General features: G+C 41.2%; 1 protein-coding gene across 11 annotated transcripts in view; it reads left to right on the forward strand.

Annotated features, from left to right (window-relative positions):
- The window catches only part of baz2ba (bromodomain adjacent to zinc finger domain, 2Ba), a 76661-nt gene that overhangs the window by 22483 nt on the left and 41264 nt on the right, over nucleotides 1-12914 (forward strand). For 5 of the 11 annotated variants that reach the window (XM_067585902.1, XM_067585909.1, XM_067585923.1 and 2 more), the window contains exon 1: nucleotides 5277-5426. The exons of 1 other annotated variant lie outside the window; for it this stretch is intronic. In XM_067585902.1, the coding sequence (XP_067442003.1) occupies nucleotides 5402-5426 (25 nt within the window). In that variant the 5' untranslated portion in view covers nucleotides 5277-5401. Of the gene's footprint in view, nucleotides 1-5262; nucleotides 5427-12914 lie in introns of those variants that run through there. 5 more of the 11 variants (XM_067585945.1, XM_067585934.1, XM_067585917.1 and 2 more) reach the window with 4 other exon arrangements.

Here is a 12914-nt window from a genome sequence, read left to right on the forward strand (position 1 = left end):
TCTCGTTATCTGCCCTTGATTCCTCTTCTCTCCTCTCTTGCTTTTTCTGCTGGGTTTCATTTACCAGTTACATCCCTGGCTGCCTCCTCTCTTTCATCACTGCATCTGCTGAGGGCCATCTTGGGCAGAGGAGAGTTTTCCACCGCTCTATTTTCTCTCACCCTCCTTCTTTATGCGCCTCTCAGGGCTCAGTGCGGCAGCTATACACGGTGGCTTTGGAATGAAATGTCTCTTAACCGAGCCATGTGCCCCGGAGCTACGGTAATTGCAGGTGAAATTCAGCTTCCTCTTTAAAATGCCATCTCTCATTTCCAGTTACTGGCCCCCTCCGTATCTTTCTCTCTTTCTCTCCCTCCCTCCCCTCCTGCATCTCTCTCTCTCTCTCTCCCTCTGGCTGTCTTTCAGAGGCGTGTGAATCCCTCAGCCCCTGTCGCGTCTCTCTGCCCCAACAGACACTCCCACAATGCACAGCGCTGATGGTTGCACGGTGATATCAGCCATGCAGAGGAGAGGGAGGGCCGCTGCCTAGACACATACGCACTCAATATGTGTTTGTGTGCGTGTGTGTGTGTGTGTGTGTGTGCCAGAAAGAAAGTAAAGATAGTATGTATGACAGAAGCTGAAAGTGTGTGTTTGAGTGTGTATGCCTGTGCGTATATGAGAGGAAAAGACATTTGTTGTTGTGTGTCTGAGAGAGAGAGAGAGAGTGTGTGTGCGCGTGTGTGTGCGTGTGTGTGTGTGTGTACAGCGTCAGCAAGGCGTGAGCTGTGTAGAGGTGACATCAAGGTGAACGCGGCGTGCGGAATGCTCTGCCGACTCGGGAGGCAGCAAATGGCTCTGTGGCAGATGGAGTCTTTGTCAGGGAAGAAAAATGGCAGCTCAAGAGCGTCAGTGAGACCCCCACTCACTCTCACACACAGACACACACACACACAGACACACACACACACACTTTCTGTCTGTCTTTACTTCAGTGTCTTTTTTTTTTTTTTGCACAGTTGGCCACACACACATGCATACATGCAATACATGCATGTACACACACACACACACACACCACACAGACAATTGCACATACACATATCGACACCTCCCCCCCCCCCACACACACCCCCTCTCCCACCCCCACCCCCCCACCCCTTAGTGAGCTGGGCTGGCGGGCGGTGACCTTCCCCTGCTCGGAGGGTTCCCTGGCTGTTTGATCAATTATCCCTCTCCCATTGTTTACCAGGAAGCAGGAGTAGAGAGGAGAGGAGAGGAGAGAAGGCTCAAAATGGCCACTGTCAGGTGGAGGGATCCATTTCCCTGCCAGCGTGGGGGTGGGGGTTAGGGAGGGAGAGGGAGAGACAGAGAGACCAGAGCTGTGAAGCATGCTTAGAGGGAAGGGAGGAGCGTCGTTCCCTGGCAGCTGGGATATGACATTATACTGAAGGTATACAGCTATGACACTGGTTACCATTTGTGATGTTGATCGTTTGTTAAAACGTGATTGTTAGGTCACTAAACTTTGGAAAATTCAAAACATTTGTTGTCTATATTGTAAACCCTCAAAAACATATTTTTCTCTCAGCGCGTTTTCTGCACAAATCAACCCTTAATGAATTCCTGAAATGTATTGTCATGATCATGCAATGCTGCATACGCACACATACGTATGTATGCATAATCCCACAGTACTGCAGGTACACTTCCTATTTTTAGCGTGGAGAAGTGAGATGCGGGGGGGGAGGTAGGGGTGGGGGGTACATACTCTAAAGGTCAGGTGGCAGAGAGAAAAAAACAAGTGGGAACAAATGATGCACTAAGCGAATGACACTCTGAGGTCCTGCTTTAATATGTATGTATCGCAGGTTGATGGCTGATTTCATTAGCGCCTCTCATTGTTATGCATAGATTGTCCTTCTGCAGCAAAATGAATATTGTATTCACACGCGCACACACACACACCCCTCATAGACACACAACAGTTGCGTTTTCCAGGGAATACTGTATGTTTGGATCTTGCAGAGGGCTTGAAGAAAAGGTTGATGTTTCCACAGGCTGTTATCTGTGTCAGCTATAATTAAAACAATTTACAGCGCTGTCATTTTACAACAGGTTTTTGGCACTGCTGTGGACAATTCCTGTCAGGTTGTTGGTGTGATTATTTAGGGGGTCCTTGTTGATATTAGAGTGAATTATTTTCAAAGCGGTAAAGAAAGGCTGTCTTTGTTTAAATGACTCGAGCAGAATAAGTCATGTCGTGTCTCAGGGTTCAGATTACGTCACTTCAGTTTACCTAAATCTGTGTGTGTGCGTGTGTGTGTGTGTGTGAGAGAGAGGGAGAGAGAGAGAGGAAGAGAGAGAGAGACGGAGAGAGAGAGAGAGATGAGAGCATGCCCATTAGTCCATGTGTTTATGTGATTCTATGCTCATCCTTGCACATAGAGAATACATATGGCAAGTGCGTGAAAATGCCTGACCGCCTCTTTCTAATCCTCCAAGATGACTGTGTTTCAGCAGGAATTCCAGTCCTTAGTGGGACATGAGCAAATGTTCTGTGAGAGATATTAATAGCTATTGTGGGCGGAAAAGGAAAAAAGCTTCTGCATTTTTCCATATGTTTTGTAAGGAAACAGTCCAGATGGATTATCTCTTGGTCTGGAGCTTTCTCTTGCCTCAACTAGCTCAAGTCCAAGTGGCGTTGGACTTGCCAGAGACACACACACACACACACACACACAAACACAAACACACATGAGCTCACACTCCTCCTGTCTGAAGTACAACAGGCTATTACTGATTAACATGTATAAACTCAGCCAGTTCAAAAAGCCACTCTAATTCCTTTCCCATATTGCTCTCATATGAATCATGGATGACGTGACAGTCTTTCTTCCCTAACATACCTCACGTTCCTTGCAGTCACAGAGATATGTTTGTCGCCTCTCTATTTGTTGCCTGAGAAACCATGTTGGCTTGTCTTCTCACATTTCACACTTGGTTTCATCCCCTTAACCCCTAATGCTCAGCCTGGATGGGCTGCCTGACCTCTTGAGTCATAGATGTTAGATTCATCGGCGTCACAAGGGCTAGAGTTGTGCTTTATTGTACCCGGTAATTTGAAGCAAACTTTCTTGGATCACATATTTAAAAAAAATAGATGTTAAAACTTTACTGACATTCTTTGTCAACACATTATTCACATTTCCATTCCAGATTTTAATTTCAAAGCAGTTTGTTGGCTCATTTTTTTGATTGATTCTTTGGATGTGGATCTAAATAACATAGTCCTTGTGAACTTCATGGTCTCCAGTATTTGAAGATTTATCAAGTATTAAGACCGAGACATTCACACACGATTTTGTGCCTTTAATGAAGAAAGACAAAGCAAAACACCCACACTCACTCCTTTCCTGAGTTGGCCCACTCATGCACGTACACACACATACTCATACACACACATTATGTGGTGTGACAGGACGTCACAGATTCAGAGTTTCACAGCAGGCTGGCATTCCAGGACAGCAAAGAAGAGATAATGTCAGTGCGCTGCTGGTTAACTTACTGTTTTATCCTGTTTCTGAGCCACAAAGCGTGAAGGGTGTCTGTTTATGACACACACACACATACAGGCCACACACGCATACCATGAACACACACACACACACAATACTTACACAGGCTACTTTGCCTTTCCAAGCCTGTTAGACGACAAAGGCTAAAAAAAAAAAAAAAACCTCAAGTGACAAAACATGCCCGTAGACATGGCTGCCAGCATAGACAAAAGCCACATTCATGTGTGGATGCATCTGAGTTTTCCTTTTTTTGACACATGGTTTCTGGAACCAGGAAGTGTGCCACACTGACTGACAGGATGTAGGATGATGTTGTGTTGGTGTTTGAATTATGCTCTTGGAGGTCATAGTCCCCTAAAATAGCTTTTTTTTGTGTGTATTATTGTGCAACACATCTACTTAAAGGGCTTTGTGAGAGTGTTGATTCTTCATAACCCAGCGGTGCTATATTTAAGTGAAGAAATCATGAAATTCACCTAGTCAGCAGCGGAAAAAAGAGCTTCCTCTCCAAACCGCCCACACTGCTTTCAGCCTTGTTGTGACTTGTTTGTCTGTCGTTGGAGGATTTCGGCTTCTTCCAGAACAATTGCACTTAAAAACCCTCAGCTCCAGAGGATTGGAGCTGGGTACACAGCAACAGAGCAGATTTAAAAACACAAAAATACGAGTGGAGCCTGTGAGACGGAAACTGGAAAATACTCCCTCTCCCACCACGATGTATCCTCTCTGTATGCATGTCAGGTGCATGCATGCTATTGTTACTTTCATCACTGGTGTGTGTTGTCATGTGCAGCTGTTTGCTCTCCAGTTAGTGTACTGTGTACTGAGTTAGTGGAGTTGCGGCAGTGTGGAGCTTATCTTCACTCTGAGCTTCTCTCTGATTTATTCTTAACATCTGTCTTTGGCAGGTGTGTGGAACCACAAGGTCCTCTCTGTGAGCCTGTGATGTAGCTATCATTGCTGGTAGTGTGTGTGTGTGTGTGTGTGTGCATTTGTGCAAAACAACAGAGAGAGGGCCTTCCTCCACCCCCTCCTTGGGATGAGTCATATTTGAGCCCTGTGTAATCCAAGCCCGTGTTTCATGTGTGTGAACAGACAGACCCTGAGCAGTGGTCTTGGTCCTGACTCCCTCTGGGGCAGTGAGTGGGTGAGACACGGCTATCAACAACAGGCCCAGGCAGCTTCGGTTTCAGCCTCACCACACAAGGAATCCACTAGTCGTGACACAGGCACCAACACACACACACACACACACCCAACACACACACACACCCAACACAAGCGTACATCCACACAGAGCCAAAGCTATTATTCTTCAACCTCCTTGACTCCTCCTTAAATAATATCATGTAACAAAAGGGAGCTGATGGCAAACTTTGATTGGTTCAACCATAAGGAAGTGTGATGTTCCAGAGGATGGCCCAGTGGATACAGTTTCACATGAAAAGATAGTGTGACACAATGGTGGCACTCAGTCTTACAGAGGTAACTCTGTGTGTGTGTGTGTGTGTGTGTGTGTGTGTATGCCTGTGTGTGTGTGTGTATTTATGGTCACGTGTGTTTCCACCTGTGGGAGTGTGATTGCAGTGCAATAATGTCAAGGCTGGGTTTGACATAGTCAACAACTGAGGCTCAAATATTTTGACTTTTTATATGAAATCACACAGGGGAAGTGTGGTGACACAGGAAATGGGACCATGTCACAGGGAAAAAAAAGAGCTCTATTCTGTGGATATTCTGCACAGCATTTCAAAGCACCCCATCGCTGGTGTGACAAACTCTTTTAAAGGCACAGCTGGACTTTTAAAAGGGTCTTCTACATTTGCCCCCAGGGTGGAGAAAAAATGTCCTGGATAGAGCAGCAGAAAGGTGAGACTACAAAATGGCAGAGTTAAGCTGTTTCACATTATGGAATTCATTTATTTATTATCTTTTTGGCCCATATGTAAGGGTAAAAGTTTCATATTTTATCACTCATTGAGAAGTCATACGCAGAAAATCACTGTAAACCTCAGAGAATAAAAAAACCCATTTCTTCATCCATGTAAAATTTAAGTTAAATCCTACCTGAGAAAAAAATCCAAGCAGACTAAATATTCTATATGTGTTGCAAGGTATATCATGCCCAGATTTTGTCATTTGATAGGGATGAAAAGGTAGATAGGTGCACAGAAACAACAACACAAAGACTGGACAATGACACTTTGCGAACATCATTCACTGAATCTTTTGGGACCTGCTTTTTTCGGAAATGCTTTGTATCAGATGTCACAGAAAGAAAGAAAGAAAGAAAGAAAGAAAGAAAGAAAGAACGCACCATTTGAAAGTAACATTACGTATGCCTCGAGGCAAACTGTGGTGACCACTGTGTTTTACAGTTCTGGTTTTAATCTCAGCTCACTGAATTGGGGATTTCCTTGATTTAGTCTCATTTTAAGCCTAGTCAGTCAATCTTTACAGACACCCAGTGGTCCTGTAGTTGTGTCACACAGTTAGGTTTCGTTCTAATTTGTAGCACTCGTTAAATCTTCAAATTTGACAGCACAATCACAACATAACAGAAGTTCAAAATAAATGTTTTGATTTGAAACAACCCTGCTTCTCCCCCAACTCAACACACGTCCATGTTTTCTTTTACTGCTCAACAAAAAGTTACACTTAACAAGCGGATGAATCAATGGGGCTCAAAGTTAAACTGATTAATGGTGGCCTGTTTATCATTCTTGGTGCACGCTGAATTGGCATTTTTCTATGATTTATTATCTAAACATTAGTAAACAAGTAAAAATTGCTTTGCTCTTGTTAAGTGTGTTTACCAGCTGTGAGCATTTTGGCAAGTTATATAACAGTTGCAACAATGTTCCTCTGCTGTCATAAATACAGAAAACACCAATGTTTCAGAAACTGTTCTTTTTTTTTTTGGAGCCAATTACAGGCTTTTGGGTAAAAGTATGTTGCATTTGGGGTGTCCTGCTGCCCTTGTGGTATAAGATACACATCAAGCATCCACAATGATCTTGGATCTGGTCCCTTCTTGTTTTAGGGACCTTTGTTGCATATCACTCGCTCCAAAAAGTTTTATGTTGTTTGTTTTGTGGTCTCGCAAATCCAGACAAAGCTGCTTTTATCCAGTGTTTTTGGGCCACTTACATTGTTGGTAGCAGCAAAAATTAAAACAAGGCTTCAAGTCACTGAAACCAGTTAAGTATCTCAGCGCTTAGCAAGAAAAAGATGAGTTTATATGAAAAATCTTGTGGGTGTACAAAAGATAACTACTGTTTACCAGTTGAGTGTTGTTAGTTGTCTGTTATTACATGGAATTGGGACACATGCAAGCTTCAATCTTATATTAATGGTAATTAATAAACAATGATAAAATGACCCATTTCTGATGGTCCTTGTTTAAATGGCCTTGTATCACTCTTTCAGGGTTCCTGCAGATCCTTAAAAAGTCTTAAATAAGATTTCCAGAATTTAAGGTCATAAAATGTCTTAAAAGTCTTATTTTTAATTATGGTAAGTCTTAAATTTCGAGGTGATGGCTATTTGCATAAGAAATATCTTTCCACAGGATTCAATTATTTAAATATGTTTTGGTTTTTGGCCAGGAGTCACTCCAAGCGTTGTTAAGCTAAAGACAGTTAGCCAGAGGGTTTCAGAGAAGACACAGAGTCCTCTGTTATTTCTGATAGTTTCTAGAATCTAGATAATAATGTTTTTATTGCGGAGCCACAGCGGCCAACATGAAGGAGAGGAGCAGACTTTTAATTTGATGACCGCTTAGCTGGTGTTTACAAATTTAATGGACTGTTAAAGTGGATGAAAAATAGATATACTGTATGTTCAGAAAGTCCGAGCCAGCTAGCGTGTGTCTTAACTGGGAGAATTAACTATAACTTGCTCTGTGACTGCGAGAATGACCAGAACAGCTTTATTGTGTTACACAATGTTGTCCAAGCAACTTGTAAATTTTAAATTAAAATGCTTTTTTTTTTTTAACAGAGTTTTATCTAATGTTAATGTAACAGTGGGACACAGTTTATTGCATTTGCCATTGATTTCATTACTTTATGTGACTTTACATACGATTGTCGTAGATACAAAAATATCCACAAAAATATCGCTATTAATATTGTCAAATTGATTTCAAACATAAAGCTCAGCCCTAATGTGCATTTGTTTCACTGTGGAAAGGGTTTCACATTTTCTCTGTCGAGGTCTTAAAAAACATTAAATTTGATGTCAAAAAATGTGCAGCAACTCTGCTCTTTATAACCACAACTGCATGTTTCTTGATGTATTCTTTGTCATCATAGTTTACATTCAACAACATGCATCAGTACCTCCATGTGTGTTTTGCCATTACTCCGTGTTTCAGACAATATATGTTAAAATATGACAAGTTGGAAGGACTTTCTTAGCATTTCAACACTTTTGATAATTGGGAACATCAATATTATTGAATAAAAATGACATTGGTTATATTTAATCATGAAATCACACTTATAAAATTGTATTAGAATCTCTCAGAATGTATCACACAGTAAACCTACTCATCTAAATAGATATAAAAGTAGCACATTCTTTAAAGGAGACCTATCATGCTTTTCCTTATTTTCAGTCATATATATAATGTTAGAATATCAGAGGTTCATATTAAACATGGCCAAAGTGTTAAATAATGAGGTAAATGTATGTAGTAAACAAAAAGCACCAGCTTCAGACTGCTCTGAATGTCTGGTTTCCAACGGTTTTTTCTACTTTCACCCTGAGCCGATGTCAACTCGTGACGGATTTCTTTATATGGTCATCTGCTCCATGCACATTGTTTTGGGGGTAGTCATGCTGAGCCTTGTCTTAAGTCGAGCTGGCACGCTGTGAGTGTTTTCCATTACACAGTACAGCAAAGTAAAATAAGTTGTTTACCTGTTGGAGGTGTGCTGTTTGGCTGTTTCTGCTTGTACTGTTCCTCCCTGCATTATTTCCAACTGATCCACTGAACAAATAGCTCCAAATATCTCCATATGTTGTTGTGTCGACCAGTTTTTAGCACCGCTAATGAAGCTCTGCTAATTTGGTGAGGAAAACATTTAATTTCCTGTAAATTCTTGGGTTTGCATCGGCAGCAACATAACGCAATTCAGATATGGCTGCTCCTCAGCAGGCCTCCGGAAAGCTGGCAAATCAGAGTGGCCAATCAGAGTGGGCTCATCGGGAGGGGGGCCTTAAAAAGACAGGAACTAAGACTGCCTGTTAGAGACAGAGGCTGAACTGAGGGGCTGCATAAAGGGCCAGTATAAGATATATAAGGAGTTTTTTTAAATTTTGAATCATGCAAAGCTACTCTAGTGGAGTCCCAGAATAAAAATATAGAGCTGGAAATAAGCAGAATAGATCCCCTGTAATAAATATGGGTGTCAGCTTTATCTGCACACCAGTTGGATTCAACTCAAACAAACAACAGTTAAACTAATCACAAAGGGCCAATGGTCAGGCCCTAAAGCTATCTCAGTCAATTTGAACATGTGCAGCTCAATATTGACTTCATAAAAACCGTACAGCCACTTACCCAACATATCAACATGTAGATGCTTGCCAAGACTGCTATAAACTCTGAAAAGGGATGTACAGATCAAACTAGCTCACAGTAATGTAAGCAGTTGTTTTGTAAAAGGAGAAACAAGGAGTGGACAGTATCGTCACACATCACATGAGCTCAGAGCCAGGGACTACCGCAGACATGCGCTGGCAAGTTTTTTTTTAAAAAGTGATGAGATTGCTGAAGATGTGCTCATGACACAGTCTTCCTCTCTTGTTTCTGTCAAGGCGGTAGTGTGGGAATGAATGCCAGGCTTTATTTGTCAGGAATTATCTGCTCAGTTCATCAGTAAAAGTTGAACAGATTTACTAACTGTCACAGTTAGTTTAGTTTACAGACACTAAGCTGTGATATTTCCCTATAAAACCTTTGTAAATACAACATTTTATCACTTCTGTGCTTTGGCTACATTTCGTGATTCTTGTGCAATATGGATGTAAATAAGTGCCTGATTTTGCGGCTTATGTGCTTTGTGTGTATATGTGTGCTTGTATGTATGAATGTGTGTATGTGTGTGTGTGTGTGGGCATGAGCATCCATGTGCATGTGTGGTTTTTTTGTAACAGTACAAAGATGTCCCAAGGGTTTTTCCCCTTTTCTCATTACAAATGCTAATGTCACATTAATGAAATCGGCTTAGTTTAAGGTTTATAGCGTAGCCTACACTGAGAGATTTGGCCTCGACACTTCCCACATATTTCAAGTTGAATCACATTTTTTCCTGTGGGCATACTATTCTGAGTTACTCTAAAATGTACTGGAGTGAAACTTTGGGGGAAAAGTTTAGAGCATGGTTGCCAAGCTTTGTCATCGTTGTAAATTGTCGGGTCACAGGCTGTCGGCTGCCCGGCTTCTGAAGAAGACAGTTAGCTTAGCTACAGCAGTAATGGCTTCAATAAGGGGCTGGCTAATGTAAACATTGTGTTAATGTGCTTGCAGCGGTTTGTAGAGTCACTAGCTGTTAATCATTGCTCAACGGAGAGCTTGTCAGGCACAACAACATGCCAGAGAGTTAATCATGGTTATAGATCCCTGGTTTTATGCAGAGGACATATTTAACAGCTGTGTTTCTAAGCTGTGTTTCTAATTATTAGGCCTTTCCAGTAAGCACGTACAGTAATAACACCATAAACCACGATTCCAAGGGTCAAATAAAGATATGAGGAAACAGCTTCCAGATTTACATATCCAAAGTCATTTTTAGCTCATTTCAAATAAAAGTGTGGGGATATTCTCTAGATTGCTGATTCATAATGTCAAAAAGACTGGAATATATTCCTTCAGAAAAAAAACAGCAATTGTAAAATGAACCCTAATCATTTGCATTTTTTCCCTGATTTTTTTTCATTTATACCCTTCAGCCATCAATCTTAGTCATTCCTGTCAGTTGAGTGTCATGGGAAGTATTTTCTAACCTTTCACTTGTGTTTTACTTCTTTCCTCAGTTTGCCTTTTTAAAAAAAAAAAAAAACTAAAACATTCAAAGCTTAAACAGAGACCGAGAAGAGATTGTTCTTAAAGCCAATTAAATTAAAAGCCAATTTTGTAAAATTGATTAGATTATGCTAATCAAGGGAGATAATATCTTAAAAGCAGGGTGAGAAAGGGAGATAGAGGGAGTGTGAAGAGTGGAAAGGAGTGACAGTCCAGCCGCCATTACAAGCTGCTGATTTCTGCAGAGTGCTTCATAAAATGTCAGAGCGCTTCTCCCTGAGCAAGACACTGAAAAATGGCAGCGCTGTGATGTGCTGGCACCTCACCTGCTGCACCATGTGTGTGTGTGTGTGTGTGTGTGTGAGAGAGAGAGAGAGACAGAGAGAGAGAGAGAGACAGAGAGAGAGAGAGAGGGAGAGACAGGGAGAGTGTCTGTTTGTGCATTTGCGCAAGTGTGTGCTTGTCTGTGTGTAAATGCCTGTGTGTATTTACATCTGTGTGTGTGTGTGTGTGCGCGTGTGTGTGTGTGTGTGTCCACGCTGGCCTCCCTCCCATGTTGCAGTGAAGCAGAACAGAGTGGCTGACTGCCCGCTGCTTTGCCTCCCTCTCTGTCAATACAACACTATTCTCTTCCAGCCAGTCATTTTCACATGTTTAACATTAAGTAAAGCATCCATTTTAACAGAGGAATACAAGTGATTGACATATTGAGTTTAACGCTTTCAGATTTCTCTCTCATCAGAGTTCACGTTGTCAGATTGTTGTTCTGCAACTACTCAATAGCTTTTAAAACCTTCATCTGATTTCAGTATTCAAACACACCTGCAACACTGGATCGTGTGCGACTGTAAAACACCTGACGCGTTTGTCTGTTTACCGCATGTTTACCTTCATTTGCCATTTCGCATTTGTCTGTGTGTGTGTGTGTGTTGCACAGAAAGCCAGAGTCCTTTAATGAAGTCATTATGCACAGGTGTTATTAATGTTGATTTTAACAAAAGCATCAAAGAAGAGAAAGGGTAAAAAAAAGACAGAGTGAGAGCGGAGAGATTGGGCAGAGAGAGGTGTAAAGGTGGTGGAGGGGGGGGGGGGTTGCAGAAGAAATAATAAACACAGCATCAAGCCAGAGATGTGAGCAGCCTTTTCGTTTAGTAACATTAACAGCTAAATGAGCTGTTAACTGTATAGCAAGTTGCAGGAACCAGGAAACTCAAAAAAAAAAAACCCAAACCCAACTGATATTATATTATCACGGGAAAACAAAAATGGCTCCACCTAAACCATATACAGTATCATATATTTTATTTCAGGGTTTGCTTGGACCTCAGGGAATGTCAGATGCGGAAAAAGAATTTAAAAAATTGATTTGTTAGGGAGTTATTTTACAATGATTTACTGAGATCAAAGATTGAAAGTCTTTTTGAAATGGTATGTTTGATATCAGGGCTGCAACTAACCTCCATTATTTATTAATCTGCCATTTTTTTCCCCAGTTAATCAGTGAATTGTTTGGTCTATAAAATGCCAGAAAACAGTGAAAAATGGACATCACAATATCCTAAAGCCAAAGGTGACATCTTTAAAATACTTTTTTTTGCCTGACCAACAGTCCCAAACTCAAAATTTAACATCACATAAGACAATTACTAAACAGGTGCAGATACATTTTATTTCATTCAACCAATTGATTAACTGACTAATAGTTGTCTTCAGTAGCTTTTCAGTCTTTTAGTCTTAGTAATATGAAAAACTGTTTAGTCATTATGTATAAACATATAAAGTTTGTAGTTTCTGTGTATTCTGTAAAGTGGCTATAATGCTGGACTAATAGAGTTGTGTCACGTGTCTTGATTTTGATGGATACTGCAGAAGTTGTAAATTTGTAAACATAATTGCTACCTTTGTTCTAGACAGTTTGGCCAGTGAAGAGTATGTACACTGAAGCTTTGTGTGGCTGAGGGGAGCAGTGGAAAATTAGGGTCTGTAACTGTGCTTGTACTACCTCTTCTGTTCTGTTGAACAGCACATTATGTGCTCCAGGAACAGCATCAAACCAGGCTTTTGTAACTGGTAGTCATGAATAAGCTATTTCTGCCATCACACCACTTATCTGAATTCTGTCACATTTGCACAGTGATATATCCGTTATCTCCTGCAAGTAAAGTTTCAGTTGAACAGAACTGAATCTGAATAGTCTCATCCCATGGAAATGGACAGAAGGGGCTCCCAACGATTGCTCAAGCAAGGTTTGCCGCTCTCTGGCTATTCCATTGTTCTGTCACTGTCAGTTTGTTTTGCTATTTGACATGCATGTCATTTGCATT

The sequence above is a fragment of the Thunnus thynnus genome, chromosome 1, assembly GCF_963924715.1.
Source record: "Thunnus thynnus chromosome 1, fThuThy2.1, whole genome shotgun sequence".
Lineage (NCBI taxonomy): Eukaryota > Metazoa > Chordata > Actinopteri > Scombriformes > Scombridae > Thunnus > Thunnus thynnus.